Here is a 16,489-nt window from a genome sequence, read left to right as displayed (position 1 = left end):
GTCAAGACACCCCTTAGAAGTCACTACCATATCTGCTTCCGCTACCTCTCCCGGCAACGAGTTCCAGGCACCCACTACTCTGTGTAAAAAAATCTGCCTCATACATCTCCTTTAAACCTTGCCCATCACACCTTAAACCTACGCCCCCTAGTAATTGACTCTTTCACCCTGGGAAAAAGCTTCTGACTATCCACTCTGTCCATGCCTCTCATAATCTTGCAGACTTCTATCAGGACTCCCCTCAACCTCCGTTGCTCCAGTGAGAACAAACCAAGTTTCTCCAATCTCTCCTCATAGCTAATGCCCTCCATATCAGGCAACATCCTGGTAAATCTTTTCTGTATCCTCTCCTAAGCCTCCACATCCTCTGGTAGTGTGGCAACCAGAATTGAACACTATATTCCAAGTTTGGTCTAACTAAGGTTCTATAAAGCTGCAACATGACTCGCCAATTTAAACTCAATACCCTAGCCGATGAAGGCAAACATGCCACATGCCTTCTTGACTACCTTCTCCACCTGCATTTTGCACTCTCTCCTTTCCTTCTCTATGAATGATATGCTTTGTCTGTTTTTGTGTGCAAGAAACAATATTTTTCACTGTATACTAAAACATGACAATAATAAATCAAATCAAATCATGTTAAACATTCACTCCCTCCACTTGACACAGTGGCAGCCATTTGCACCACCTTCAAGATGCACTGCAGCAACTCACCAATGTTCCTTCAACAACACTTTGCAAACCTGCAACCCCAATCACCTCGGACAAGGATAGAAGATACATGGGAATGCCACCACTTGGAAGTTTCCCTCCAAGTCACTCGCCACCCTGACCTGGAAACATATTGCTGTTCCTTCACTGTTAGTGGGTTAAAATCCTGGCACCTGGCTCCCAAACAGCACAGCGATTGTACTAGCAGCTCAGGTACAGTAGCAGTTCAGAGGGCAGCTAATCACTACTTTCTCTGGGACAATCAGAGATGGGCATTAAATGCTGGCTAATCAGTGATGCCCATGTTTTGTGAAAAGACACATTTTTAAAGACTCACACTGTTTAATTCAAAAACTGGAAATCTTGAATTTTTTAATAAAATCGTGAAAGAAATGTCAGGAATGGATTACAATTTATGTAAACTGCTCCACCAATTCCCTCTGCTTCTGGAATATCATTCCTTAGTGACTTAGGGAGTAGAATTATCATCCATACATCTGACTGGTGTCCAACATCTCACGGGTCTGCAGTTATTTGAACTGGTCGCAAGACCAGCTATAAGTCTACCCCAATTTTCCGTTTAAAATTCAGCTTCACCACAATTAGTCTCAGATGAAAGTGTCAGTTTCTGTGGAATGAAACTAGAGCCAGGTCCTTTGCACCACAGACAGTTCCGCTGTACAGGGACAGGGAAGCAGGTAATACAAAGACTGGAAGAGGAATAGTGATAGGTGAATCAATAGTTAGGGGAATAGAAAGGAGTCTCTCCAGCTGGAGGTGTGGATCCAGGAAGGTGTGTTGCATCCAAGGTACCAGAGTCAAATATGAATGGCTGCAGAACATTAAGGGGTGGAGAGCAGAGGGTGAGGGGTGAACGGCCTGTATTGATGATCCACATTGACACAAATAACAGCGGCAGGAAAGAAGGATCTGATCCTGCAATCAGAATACAGGGAGCTAGATAGGAAATTGGCAAACTGGCCCTCCAAAGTAGTATTCTCCAGATTACTCCCAGTACCGTGCGCAACTGAGTATAGAAACAGGAGGGTAAAACAGATGAACGTGTGGCAGGAAATAGTGCAGGAGTGAGGGCTTTAGATTATTGGGACATAATGGAACCGGCTCTGCAGAAGATGGGATCTCTAAAGTTGGACGTCATAGAAGTTTACAGCATGGAAAAAGGGCCTTCGGCCCAACTTGTCCACGTCACCCTTCTTTTTAAACCCCAAAGCTAATCCCAATTGCCAGCATTTGGTCCATATCCCTCTATACCCATCAGCAATGTGGGTGGGTTCCACCCACAATAGAACTGGAACAGTGTGTATGCATATGTCATTGAAGGTGGCAAATCAGGTTGAGAGCAGTTAATAAAGAACAAAGAACAATACAGCACAGGAAACAGGCCCTTTGGCCCAACAAGCCCACGCCGCCATTTTAACATTCAGTGAGTGCCTCATTCCAATCCTCCTCCTACCTATGACTTTTGCCTACGCCTCTCGGATTCCACAATAAAGGTGTGCAAATTTAGAGATTATCCTATAGGATAAAGATAATAAAGTATCCCAGGTTTTACTAATAGGTATATTGAATACAACAGCAAGGATGTTACGGAATCTGGGGTTAACTGCGCCCTACAACTGCTATTATCCTTCCTCCCAGAGGCGGAATCTCCATTCCAAGCAGGGAATGCGGCCAGGAGATTGGTGTTGAACTTGTATAAGACACTAGTTTGGCCTCAGCTGGAGCTTTGTGCCTAGTTATGGGTGCGACACTTTAGGAAGGGTGTGAAGACATTGGAGAAAGTTCAAAAAAGATTTGAGAATAGTTCCAGGGTTGAGGAACTTCGATTATGAACTGGAGAAGTTAGGACTATTCTCCTCGAAGGAGGCAGAGAGGAGATTTGATATAGGTATTCAAAACCAAGAGGAGCTGGACAGAGTAGACAAGAAGCAACAATTCCCAATCATTAAACAATCGAGAACAAGAGGGCACAGATTTAAAGTCATTGGCAAAAGAAACAAAAGCGAGTTGAAAAAAAAACTTTTGTCATGCAGCGAGTGGTTAGTGTCCGGAACGCTTTGCCTGAGAGTGATGGAGGCAAGTCAGGTTAGGACTCGGGTATTCAGAGATGAGGGGCAGGAAAATAAAGAGATCAGAGAGCGTATCAAACCCTGGTCAATGGGAGAAATGCAGCCCTTCAAGTTATCTCATCATAAAAGCTGCTGCTAAATCTTAAAAGCGTTAACCCTAGATTCCATTCCGAAACTTTTATATATATTCAGTATATTCACAAACAAAATTCACGATTGTGACATGGAATAGCTACCGTTTAATTCAAAATACTCCTTCATCTAATATATACCAAAAGTATTTCAAATAAAAAACGTGAAGTTTTTTGCATTGTCTCCAGTTCCTATAAGCGTGTGCGCACACACACAGACAGGGCCAAACCACCTGTACACTTTTGTCGTATAACCCACCACCAGTCACAGTCTTGGCTACTGCATTTAAGTGACATATTGGGCATCTGCTAGTGCCAGTGGGACTGGGTCAACTGCAAACAACAGCACCTTCAGGAAAAATGGCGGCATTTCCAATGAAAAGAAATAGATCAGAATGTCAGCTTCCGAGGAGAAAACCCCTGCTCACTTCCCATCTTCTCTCTTGGAGTTCTGCTCACCGAGTTCCAGTATATTATTGCCAGCCTGAGATGCCATCCCAGAGTCTGCACCAAGATTCTCATCTGCGAAGCTCTCCAGCTCTCGGCTTAGGTCTGCACTCTCCCGGTCACTGGCCTCACCATCTGAGCCCGAGCTGGCATTAGACAGATCCTTGTCCTGCGCTGCCAATGGATTGAGGGCCTCCTTGGTGGTCACTCCACTGCCATTATCCTTTAAGCTGCTGCGATTCGGAAGGAAGCTGCAAATCAGACCAGCTCTCCGTGTGAAATCATTTTCCTTGATCTTCAAATACTCCACCCCTCCTGGATAGAAAACACCAATTCACATTCGTTATTACGGATCCGAATCCAAACCAACCTGCACCTCATTACTTGCTATTCATAGAAGCTAATGAAGCAGTTCACATGACTCATTCCAGAACAAAAACACACAGTCCTGTCATTGCCAGCTGAAGCTCAGTGGGCGGTGTTCTTGCCTCCAAATCAGAAGGTTGTGTCTTCAAGCCCCATTCCAGAAACAGCAGCACATAATCCAAGCTGACGCTCCAGGCAGCACTGAGGGAGCACTACAGTTGGAGGTACAAGCTTTCAGGTGAGGCATTAAACTAAGGCCCCCACAGTGGTCTGTCCTCAATACTGTACTGCCCAATTTTACTGTGACTTCCTCAGATGGTTTATGACTGCAATTCCACATCAACTTTCCTGGATTGTGTGTGCTAAAAGGTAGCCCAGTACATGAGCTATTAACCTCTGCCACAACTGCCGTCTCAGCTGAATTTAAGTTATACCATGCTACTATTTTGAAGAGCAGGATAGTTCTCCCCGGTGCCCTGGCCAATATTAGTTCCAAACATTTATTAACTAATATCACCGGAACAGATATTCGGGCATGGTCTAGATAGATCAAGGAGCTTCCTTCTGTGCTGTATGGACTCTATGGTCACTGTTTGCTCTGCTCTCCTCATAGCTCAAACCCCTCAACTCCGGCATCAGCCTAGTAAACCTCCTCTGCACTCCCTCCAAGGCCAAAATATCCTTGGAGGGAGTGCAGAGGAGGTTTACTAGGCTGATGCCGGAGTTGAGGGGGTTGCGCTATGAGGAGAGGCTGAATAAACTAGGCTTGTACTCGTTAGAGTTTAGAAGAATGAGGGGAGATCTCATTGAGACGTATAAGATACTGAATGGGATGGATAGGATAGAGGTGGACAGACTCTTCCTGCTCAGAAAGGACAGTAGGACTAGGGGGCACAGCCTCAAGATAAAGGGGGCGCGGTTTAGAACGGAGTTGAGGAAGAACTTCTTCACTCAAAGGGTGGTGAATCTCTGGAATTCTCTGCCCGTTGAAGTGGTGGAGGCTACCTTGCTAAATATTTTTAAGACGCGGGTTGATGGGTTTTTGATAAGAGAGGGGATTAAGGGTTATGGGGAGAGGGCGGGAATGTGGAACTGAGCCACGACAGATCAGCCATGATCTTACTGAATGGCGGGGCAGGTTCGAAGGGCCAGATGGCCTACTCCTGCTCCTATTTCTTATGTTCTTAATCTAACTGCCACCTTTCATACATGACTAAAGTGACAACATAGCACAGTGTTTAATTGGTTGTAAAGTCTTTTGGGACAGCCTTGAATCACAAAAGGTGCTAGAGAAACACAAATAGTTCTTTCATCCATTGGAGTCCAGTGGTTTCTAAACAAATTCCAAACTTTTAGCTTTCACTACCCTACTTGAAGTCTATTCCATGCAATGGATCAGATGCTGTGTGGAGAACCTCTTGACAGTCAAACTAAATCTTGTTCACCTCCTGTCAGGTCAATATACGTTCAGTAGAGACTTACTATTCAATACGATGCAGAGACCAGGACCAACAGTCCAAAATGGATGTTCAAGTCATATCCTGCCAATTTGAGAAATTTAATTTGTTTCACAGAATGTGGAATTAAAATGTTCCTTCCACACAAGTGACCATGAAGCTGTTAGACTGTCATAAAAACCCACTCATGTCGCTTAAGGAAGGAAGTCTGCTGTCTTTACCCAAGCCCTACGCCAATGTGGTTTACTCTTAACTACCCTCTAAGCTTAGCTTAGTTGTATCAAACTGCTCCTCAAGATGACTAGGGATGGTTCATTAGTCCTGGTTTAAAGAAAGATGCTCACATCGAAAGAATCAGCAAATAAAAAATACCTGAAATACCCTCTCAGGCTAAACACAAAACAGGATCTGGGTTAAATATAGTCTTTAAACCGTTCCAGCAAATGAACAAAACTGGCTGGGAGCATCCTCAGGACTGCACAGCCTGCAGAATAGGAATGTCTCCTTTTCGCTTGCTTATCAGAACCACACAGTGCTCAAGGCTCACAATGCTCTGACCCAGCACTGAACTGCACAAATTTACCAAGGCTTCCTCAGACTTAATAACTCCAGTCACTAACTTTACTGCATTCATGTCAAATGGTTACCCAACCGTGAATGAGAACGATTAACTGCTGCCTTGTCTGCAGTGCACCCAGCACCTCCATGTTTACATTAGTTTGAGTGACAACAGGAAATGTTAGGGATGTAGAAACAAACAAACATAAATTAAGAGAGGCAGGAAATATTTGGGAGACAGAGGAAAACAGTCTGTGGTCGTTGTATACACTTAGAAAAGGATTGTCACCGTACCTTCAGAATTAGGAGAGGATTTGCCTCGGCTCCCCATCCATTAAGGTCCATGGGAGAGATCAGTAAGAAGTCTGACAACACCAGGTTAAAGTCCACCAGGTTTACTTGGAATCATGACCTTTCAGTGAATCACCTGATGAAGGAGCAGTGCTCTGAAAGCTCGTGATTCTAAATAAAGCTGTTGGACTTTAACCTGGTGTTGTGAGGCTTCTTCCTGTGCTCACTCCAGTCCAATGCCAGCATCTCCACATCATGGGAAAGATGGAAGGGGAAATGAGACAGAAGTGCTGACCCTGCTTCAACAACTCCTGCATGGAGCTGTTGAAGGAGGATAGGACTGAGCTTATTGTCAAACAAAATGCTGACAGATTTTAAAACAGAACATGGGATATGGGTGAGGGTTTATCAGTTGCTGCATTCATGCAACTATGAGCAGTTAGTTTTGGGAGGAGAAGAAAGAAACAGGAACAGAATCAATCAAACCTGTGCTCTCTTCTCCTTCCTTCTTCTCACTCAGGAATGTTCGCTTCATCAGCAACTTCTTTGTTGTGTGGCATTTGTATTTGAGTGATGGCTTATCTTCCAATTCAGGATCTGAAACAAAATCCAGGTCTTGAGATATTCTGGTCTTGACTACATATCCTAGTGTCAGTCAGAGCCCACAGAGAATGGGCCAGGAGAAATGCCGCAGTTAACACAATATAATCACCTGATAACAGCAAACATCACTTGTACTGCTGAGGACAAAAATCCTAAAGTTTCTTAATTGTCTTCAGACTTCGTTTGGTAATTGAGAGTTATCTTAAATTTTATTTATTACTGTCACAAGTAAGCTTACATTAACACTGCAATGAAGTTCCTGTGAAAATCCCCTAGCAGCCACACAACGGCACCAGTTCAGGTACACAGAGAATTTAGCATGGCCAAAACACTTAACCAGCATGTCTTTCGGACTGTGGGAGGAAACCCATACAGATTCAACACAGTGACTCGGGAATCAAACCCGGGTGACACCGTGAAGCCAGGAATCGAACCTGAGTCCCTGACGCTCTGAGGCAGTAGTGATAACCACTGCGCCACCCTACTATTCTTCTCACCATTACTCCCTTTTGGGTCTTTCTATATTTATTCAGTTTGATTTATTGTATAATTATGTCCCATGCTTCCTCAATAACAATTGCAATGACAACGTTTAGCTTCCTGAAGCTCATTCTTCTAATATATTTATGGTAATTTGAGTGAGGGCATGATTATTTTGCTCCACTTACCCTGCCTGGTAAATTACTCCAAACATCATTCATGCAACAGTAAGCAGTTACATTCACGGAAGGTGCAGAAGAATGAGGGAAACAGGAAGAAAGAGAATCAAAGTACTTCTTTCACACTCAGGGTCTGCCTAGACTCAATCTGTAGCACCCTTGCCTCTGAATCAGGAGGTCATGAGGTCAAGCGTCACCCCATAGTCCAGTGCACATAATCTAGGCAAACACCACAGCTCTGCTTTGTCAAAGGTACTGTATTTCAAACAAGACATTAATCCAATCCTTTCTGTCCTCCCAGGTGGCTACAAAATATCCCATGGCATTATCTGAAGAAAAATAGGGGAGCCCACCCAGTGAGCCCTGATGAATATTCATCCCTCAACCCACAACCAAATTAATCTTTTTTTTGCAGAATCTTTGTGCTCAAATTTCCTACATGACAACAGAAAAATTTCAAGCATAAGGAATATTTGGAATAGATTTACCAGGCGGAATAAACATGGAAAACATTGGGCCCACTCAAACTACCATAAATAAACTTCAGACATGAGCTTCAATGAGCTAAATGGCTTTCATCATCCAAATTGCTTTGTGGATCCTATGTCTTCTATAAAACTTCCTCTATGCTGTCCCATCAAATGCTCAAAGGCCTTTCTCAGGGGTAATTAGGAATGGTTAATAAACGGTTACCAGCAAAACCCACTTCCCACAAATGAATAAATTTCAAAAAAGCTTACAACATGGACTAGACATAGAGTGGATGAGATACAGAGTAAAGCTCCAACTACTCTATCCCACCAAACACTCCCAGGACAGGAACAGCACAGAGCTAGACACAAAGTAAAGCTCCAGCTACACTATCCTGTCAAACACTTCCAATGCAGGGACAGCAAGGGGTTACCACTACAAAGTAAAGCTCCATCTACACTGTCCCCATCAAACACTCTCAGAGCAGGTACAGTTGAGTACAGGGGAAAACACTGCTTGCTCACCAATGAGGAGAAAGAGGGAAGAACAAAACTTTGAAAAATGAGGGGGAGTAACTGTGTCAGTGCAGAGCAGTGTGTCACACTCCTGCTTGTTTGGAACAGCAAGGTAGGAAAATAGTTGTGTATTTTAAGAATATTAGTAGTAGAAGCTTGAGTAGATCAACGGTTCTTCAGCCTGTTCTGCCATTCAATAATCTTCTACCCTCTAATGCATTTTCCTATCTATCTATATTTATTTAACACCTTTCACACCTCAGGATAACTAAAAGCACTTCACTGCCAATGGAGTACTTTCTAAAGTAGTCACTGTTATAAGAAAGAGTAGTGGAAGCAAAAAGCCTCACCTTATTTAAAAATACTTGGATACGCACTTGAAATGTCATAAAGACTACAGACCAAAACTGGAAATATAGTGTTCAATTCTGGTCGTCATGCTACCAGAACAATGTGGAGGCTTTGGAGAGGGTATAGAAGAGATTTATCAGGATGTTGCCTGGTATGGAGGGCATTAGCTATGTGGAGAGGTTGGAGAAACTTGGTTTGTTCTCACTGGAGCAACGGAGGTTGAGGGGAGACCTGATAGAAATCTACAAGATTTTGAGAGGCATGGACAGAGTGGATAGTCAGAAGCTTTTTCCCAGGGTGGAAGAGTCACCTACTAGGGGGCATAGGTTTAAAGTGCGAGGAGCAAGGTTTAAAGGAGATGTATGAGGCAGATTTTTTACACAGAGAGTAGTGGTGTCTGGAACTCGTTGTCAGGGGAGGCAGTGGAAGCACATACGGTAGTGACTTTCAAGGGGAATAAGATGGGAGTAGAGGGATATTGTCCCCAGAAGGATAGGTGGTTTTAGTTAAGTCGGGCAGCATGGTCAGTGCAGGCTTGGAGGGCCAAAGGGCCTGTTCCTGTGCTGTAATTTTATTTGTTTTTTGTTGTCTTTGAAAGTTGAGTTAGGGTGGATGGCGCATTTTCAGCCAGTAAAGACTCGATTGGCTGAATGCACCTCCTGTACTTTCAATTTGTATGAAATATAGCAACCAACTTGCACGCAGAAAGTTCCTGGAATTAACCAGATCTGTTTTAGTGGTGACAACTGAGGAATAAATATTGGCCAGCACATCTGCTCTTCTTCAAAATACTGCCATGAGATTACTCATGCCGTCTGAGAGAGCAGGTGGAGGCTTTGGTTTAACAATGATACCTTTGACAGTAAAGCACTCCCTAAATACTGTAATGCAGCATTAAGTTTGATTTGTATCAGGAATGGGATTTGAGCATTAGTCACTCACAGTATATTCATTACAGACAACACTTACCTGGTTCAAAAGTCTCTTCAAATATCACACACGTTCCAAGCACATCTAATAATGGAATAAACAGTTCAAGTTAGCAGACACTCAATTTGCTTGATACGTTTTCACTCTCATCCACATTCAGTCTCACTCGGTTCTCTTCTGGTGCATAACTTCACAGGCAGTGCTGTGACAAATGGGAACTTGTCTCAATAGCCATGGATCTATACAAAATGTAAATTAAGTTCAAACACAGAATCAGTGCAATGTTTACAGGGGGCTTAAAAAGTTTAAGAACATAAGAAATAGGAGTAGGCCATCCAGCCCTTCGAGCCTGCCCCGCCATTCAATAAGATCATGGCTGATCTGTCATGGCTCAGTTCCACGTTCCCGCCCTCTCCCCATAACCCTTAATCCCCTCGCTTATCAAAAACCCATCAATTCGCGTCTTAAAAATATTTAGCGAGGCAGCTTCCACCACTCAACGGGCAGAGAATTCCAGAGATTCACCACCCTTTGAGTGAAGAAGTTCCTCCTCAACTCCGTTCTAAACCGCCCCCCCTTTATCTTGAGGCTGTGCCCCCTAGTCCTACTGTCCTTTCTGAGCGGGAAGAGTCTCTCCACCTCTATCCTATCCATCCCATTCATTATCTTATACATCTCAATGAGATCTCCCCTCATTCTTCTAAACTCTAACGATGACAAGCCAAGTTTATTCAGCCTCTTCTCATAGCTCAACCCCCTCAACTCCGGTATCAGCCTAGTAAACCTCCTCTGCACTCCCTCCAAGGCCAAAATATCCTTGTGTAAGTACGGCGACCAAAACTGCACACAGTACTCCAGCTGCTGCCTCACCAGTGCCCTATACAGCTGCAGCAAGACTTCCCTACTTTTATATTCAATCCCCCTCGCTATGAAGGCCAGCATCCCATTCGCCTTCCTGACCACCTGCTGCACCTGCAGGCTGGGTTTTTGCAACTCATGCGCAAGGACCCCGAGGTCCCTCTGCACTGTCGCCTGCTGCAGATTTTGGCCACGTAAGTAATAGTCCTTCCTACCATTATTCCTACCAAAGTGGACCACCTCGCACTTGCCAACATTAAATTCCATTTGCCAGTTCCTGGCCCATTCGCCCAGCCTATCTAGATTCTTCTGCAGACTCTCCACACCCTCCGCGCAATTTGCCGTTCCACCAATCTTGGTGTCACCAGCAAATTTCGACACCATACACTTGGTTCCCTCCTCCAGATCATCTATATAAATGGTAAATAAACAGAACGGACCTGAAACACAACTGGCAGACACAAAATTTTTGCCCCAAGTTATACGAGTTGTGCAATAAATTAAGTGAATTCAATTCCTTTAGTTCCCTCCAGTTCCCATTATTTGTACATGGCAGTCCTCACTACTGATCACCTCCTCACCTGAGCCTCTCCATGGGTTGCATGGCAGTAAGGAAAGCCCTTGTTCCTCTTGGGCGCATGACTCACAGAAACATTAACATCCCATCTGTTGCCCCAGCAACGCCAATGATCACATCCAGCATCTTCCTGGTATTGAGACCCTAGTACTGGCCCACCCAGACTGTTCATTCATATCTGTCCCCAGCAATAACCATTGCATAAAACACTTGATGGAAGTGAAACACTGGCCTTCATACTCTCCAGCAAACACGCATCTGTCCACCTGCATAATTGGCTGCTCAGTGTCTATTCCCTGGGGAGAGAAAGGGGAGAGAACCTCAAATGTTTCAGACGAATCAGAAATGGTTCAAGCAAACCCAAAATGTACAGACTGCATTAAACTTGGAGCCTGCTCCCTAATCCTAGAAACATAGGAGTGCTAGTATCTATTGAGTTTTCCTTCTGTCATACTGGTTGCTGCATTATATAACATCCGTGGAATTGTTGACTAATCACAGCAATCAATCTTTCACAATTAATCTACCCCGACACCAGTGAAAAATTCTGGGAACCTTATGGCCAATGTAACCCATTCCTCCCTAGCAAGATACAATAGCTACATCATATTTCAAGTGACTCACGTATTCCAGAAGCATGATTTTCCAATTTGAAATAGAATGAATCAATACGGACTGCTTCCACCATTATTCAGATCATGTTCTGACTTCATGGAATCTGAGAGTGAGTTTAGCAGGGCAATCCTGATTCCATACAGTGTCATATGAAGCAGCTCCCACAAATGGAGGAAAAGGTTCAATGTCTGCGTGCTTGCTCCAAACGAGGCAAGAGATCACACATATTCCCCTGCTTGCTCAAGGCCTATACAGATACCAGCTAGGAATAAAATTTCCCTGCCAGTCAAAAGAACTGCCAATATGCTTTTCACATTCAAAGAACAGGAATCCACTGAGGAGGTGAAAGGATAAATGACAATGTGCAACACACTGAGTGACTCAGCCCTTCAACAATGGATCAGTAAAACAGCAAGATAAGTTTGTACAGCAATGGACAGACACTGATCAGATGAGATGAGCAGATCATTCATGTACTCAGGACAGAATAAAGAAAAGATTTGTATTGATAAAGAACCAATCATGACCGTAGGATTTCCCAAAATATTTTGCTGCCCATTAAGTACTTTTGAAGTGCAGTCATTGCAATAACTAAAAAATGTAGCAAGCAATTTACACACAGCAAGCTCCCGCAAACACTAAGATAACTAACCAGGTCAATTTTGTTTTTCAGATGTTGGTAGAGGAATAAATATTGGCCAGGACACCGAGGAAAACTCCCTGATTTTTCTTCAAATAACCTCATGAGATTTCTTTATGTTACTGAGAGGGTTAATGTCTCAACTGAAAGATGGCATGGCATCTCTGAGAATGGCGTCTTTCAGTTGAGATATTAACTCTCCTGAATACTACACTGGAATGAAGGCCTAGATTTTGTGCTGAAGTCTCTGGATTGGAACTTGAACCCACAACTTTCTGACTCTGAGGCAAGATTTCTACCCACAAAGCCACAGAGTTTGATCAAGAATTTACTCTACTGGGAAACTCCTCCTAAACAGCAGACAACAAATGCTATCAGCCAGGGGGTGAGCCCATTCTCGCACAGTATACTGTAGAACTCAGGACATGATACCCATCACAGAGAACAGTTAGCATAGGAACAGGGGCCCTTCGGTTATATACATGACACTTAGCTACTAGTCACAGCACCTTGTGTGCACTTACCACAATCTTGCATTCATTCCTACACTTTAATAGGAAGTCTGGGTCAATGATCCCGGACAGTTCCACCACAACCAGCTGCTCCTGTGGATTTTAAAAACAGGCGACAATCAGCTCAGTAGAGAGAGCCATCAAGGTACCTCTTCCATTTGCATATAATACAAGTGAGTGCAGGAACGGAAGCTACATCAATACCAGGATAGTTTAGCCATTCTAGAAACTTATTGGCGGTAGGTCTTCCCCAATTGCCTGGGATGGGAGGGAGGGTTTGCTGGAAAGGAAGCAAAGAACCAACATCCTCAGGTTGAGCTTTGGGACAGGTTTCTTTGTGTAGTCATTCTTATAGTATAGGAAATGTAGCAATTAATTTGAGGTAGGAACAGATATATTTTTGGTCCCTCAGGGAATTAAGGGATATGGAGAGCAGCAGGTAAAAGGAATTGAGGTCCATGGTCAGTCATGATCATATTGAAGTGAAGGTTCACCAGACTGATTCCTGGGATGACAGGATTATCATAGAGAGGTTGGGTCGACTGGACTTGTATTCACTAGAATTCAGAAGAACGAGAGGGGCTGTCATTGAAATGTATGAAATTATGTCAGGGCTGGACAGACTGGATGCAGTGATGATGTTTGGGGCGGGGGCGGGGGGGGGGGGGGGGTGAACTATCTAGCTATTTGTGCCCTTCATTATTTTATAGACCTCTATAAGATCACCCCTCAGCCTTCCACATCCAGAGGAAAAGTCCCAGTCTATTCAGCCTCTTCTTATAACTCAATCCATCAAGTCCCATAGCATCCTAGTAAATCTTTTCTGCAGTCTTTCTAGTTTAATTATATCCTTTCTATAATAGGGTGACCAGAATTGCACACAGTAGTTCAAGTGTGGCCTTACCAATGTCTCGTACAACTTCAACAAGACATTCCAACTCCTGTATTCAATGTTCTGACCGATGAAACCAAGCATGCCGAATGCCTTCTTCACCACTCTGTCCACCCTGTGACTCCACTTTCGAGGAGCTATAAACATGTATCCCAAAATCTCTTTGTTCTGTAACTCTCCCCTACCATTAACTGAGTAAGTCCTGCCCTGGTTCAATCTACCAAAATACATCACCTCGCATTTGTCTAAATTAAACTCCATCTGCCATTAATCAGCCCACTGGCCCAATTGATCAAGATCCCGTTGCAATTGGAGATAACTTTCTTCACTGTCCATTATGCCACCAATCTTAGTATCATCTGCAAACTTACTAACCATGCCTCTGATATTCTCATCCAAATCATTAATATAAATGACAAATAACAGTGGACCCAGCACTGATCCCTGAAGCATACCGCTGGTCACAGGTCTCCAGTTTGAAAAATAATTTTCTACAACTACCCTCTGGTTTCTGTCAAGAAGCCAATTTTGTATCCATTTAGATACCTCACCCTGGATCCTATGAGATTTAACCTTATGCAACAACTTACCATGCAGTAGCTTGTCAAAGGCCTTGCTGAAGTCCATGTAGACAACACCAACTGCACTGCCCTCATCTACCTTCTTGGTTACCCCTTCAAAAAGCTCAATCAAATTTGTGAGACATGATTTTCTACTCATAAAGCCACACTGACTGTCCCTAATCAGTACTTGTATCTCTAAATGCCTGTAGATTCTGTCTCTCAAAATACCTTCCAACAATTTACTCACCACAGACGCGAGGCTCACTGGCCTGTAGTTCCCAGGCTTTTCCCTGCAGCCCTTTTTAAACAAAGGCACAACATTTGCCACTCTCCAATCTTCAGGCACCTCACCCGTGACTATCGATGATTCAATTATCTCAGCTGGGGGACTTGCAATTTCCTGCCTAGCCTCCCACAATGTCCTGGGATACATTTCATCAGTCCCAGGGATTTATCTACCTTGATGCACTTTAAGACTTCCAACACCACCTTCTCTGTAACATGTACACTCCTCAAGACATCACTATTTATTTCCCCAAGTTCCCTAACATCCATGCTTTTCTCAGCAGTAAATACTGATAAGAAATATTCATTTAGAATCTTACCTGTCTCTTGTTGATCCGCACATAGATGACCTCGTTGATTCTTAAGAGGCCCCACTCTCTCCCTTGTTACCCTTTTGCCCTTTATGTATTTGTAGAAGCTCTTTAGATTCTCCTTTGCCTAATCTGCCAAAACAATCTCGTGTCCCCTTTTTGTCCTTCTGATTTCTCTCTTAACTCTACTTTTCCACCCCCTATACACTTCAAGGGATTCACTTGAGCCCAGCTGTCCATGCATGTCATGTGCCTCTTTCTTCTTCTTGACCTCAATATCCTGAGTCATCCAGGGTTCCCTACTTCTGCCAGCCTTGCTCTTCACTCCAAGAGTAATGTGTTTACCCTGAACCCTGGTTAACACACTTTAGAGAAGGAGGAAATAGGGACTTGTAACTCTAAAGGTGTATTTTAACAAATTTATTAGTGTCACAAGTGCACTTACACTAGCACTGCAATGAGGTTACTGTGAAACTCTCCTAGTCACCACACTCTGGCGTCTGTACGGGTACACCGAGGGAGAATTTAACATGGCCAATGCACTAACCAGCACGTCTTTAGGACTGTGGGAAACTGGAGCACTCAGAGGAAGACATGGGGAGAATGTGCAGACTCCGCACCAACAGTAACCCAAACCAGGAATCGAACCCAGTTCCCTGGCACTGTGAGGTAGCAGTGCTAACCATTGTGCCATGCCATGTCAAGGGATGTGCAGAAAGCATGGGAATATAGTGTGAGATAGAAGATCAGCCGAGATCATATTGAATGCCGGAACAGGCTGGAACGGCCGAATGGCCTATTTCTGCTCCAATTTCAACTTATTCACGGGAAGGCCCCACAAACAGGAATGAGATAGACGTATAGATTTTATTTTCTACTAGTAGAGAGGAGTACAGGCAGAATTCCGGCTCTTCATCAGACAGCGTCAGGGCATTTTAATAGCCAGCTGAACCATGAAAAGGGGAGGAAGAAGATCGGGTTATAGCCACCCTGTGACCGTGCTGTGCAGGGCTCAGGGCCTGGACTTGGACTTGGACTTGGAACTAGGGTCTATGGGCTCCTCCACTGAGCTCAGCCAAAGAAATAGTATCGGCCGACTCGGGGAAGGTACTTTTTCCCTTTAATCACAGCCCACCACGCCCCTTCCCCGCGTCCTGCGGTCTAGGTTCAGAGCCGCCAACAAAACAACAGCCGCCACGGGAATGAACCAGGCCCCGGGCTGGGCTACACCGAGCTGAGTTATAGCGTACCGCACCGGGCTGGGCTGTATCGGCTCCAGCGGCGTCTCACCTCCTCCTCCCAGTCCTCATCCTCCTGCTCCTGCACCTTCTCCGCCGCCATCTTTCCACCGCTCTGCCAGCGTCTGCAATCCTGTCCTCCAGGACCGTCAAACGATCGCCGAACCACACCTCCAGGCCCTCGAATCAAACTATGATCGACTCATCCAGCACCCCCAATCGATCGTTGACCAACTCCAGATTTTTCTATCAAACCCCGATCGTGCTCCTCAGAATTCAAGTCATCCCCATCCACTTCTTTAACTAGAGCTATCAAACTTGAGATATCCACCAGGCAGCATTAGAAAAAATAGCCTTAGTAACTGAACTGTTTGCTGTGAATTAGTTTGCACATGTAAAAGCCTTAAGACACCCA

The 16,489-nt window shown here is 44.2% G+C and overlaps 1 protein-coding gene across 1 annotated transcript; it reads right to left on the bottom strand.

Annotated features, from left to right (window-relative positions):
• Window positions 1-368: 368 nt before the first annotated feature.
• Window positions 369-16,234, bottom strand: gtf3c6 (general transcription factor IIIC, polypeptide 6, alpha). Its single transcript, XM_080207595.1, has 6 exons — window positions 16,127-16,234; window positions 12,798-12,878; window positions 11,251-11,314; window positions 9,623-9,667; window positions 6,541-6,651; window positions 369-3,697 (listed from the first exon to the last, which is right to left on the bottom strand). Exons 1-6 carry the CDS (start codon window positions 16,175-16,177, stop codon window positions 3,360-3,362), a joined length of 690 nt encoding a protein of 229 aa, XP_080063721.1. The 5' UTR covers window positions 16,178-16,234; the 3' UTR covers window positions 369-3,359.
• Window positions 16,235-16,489: the final 255 nt, after the last annotated feature.

The sequence above is a fragment of the Carcharhinus amblyrhynchos genome, chromosome 19, assembly GCF_965287045.1.
Source record: "Carcharhinus amblyrhynchos chromosome 19, sCarAmb.v2.hapA, whole genome shotgun sequence".
NCBI lineage: Eukaryota > Metazoa > Chordata > Chondrichthyes > Carcharhiniformes > Carcharhinidae > Carcharhinus > Carcharhinus amblyrhynchos.
The sequence above is the reverse complement of the archived record's forward strand: the minus strand, read 5'-3'. Positions and strand labels throughout refer to the sequence as shown.

Excerpts from the sequence above, each read along its gene's own strand:
- gtf3c6 (XM_080207595.1), bottom strand. The coding sequence starts at position 16,177 with ATGGCGGCGGAGAAGGTGCAGGAGCAGGAGGATGAGGACTGGGAGGAG. Across the intron at positions 12,879-16,126 it reads ATGAGGACTGGGAGGAGGAG|GAGCAGCTGGTTGTGGTGGA; the intron begins GTGAGACGCCGC and ends TAAAATCCACAG. Across the intron at positions 3,698-6,540 it reads GGAAGGAGAAGAGAGCACAG|GAGGGGTGGAGTATTTGAAG; the intron begins GTTTGATTGATT and ends TTTTCTATCCAG.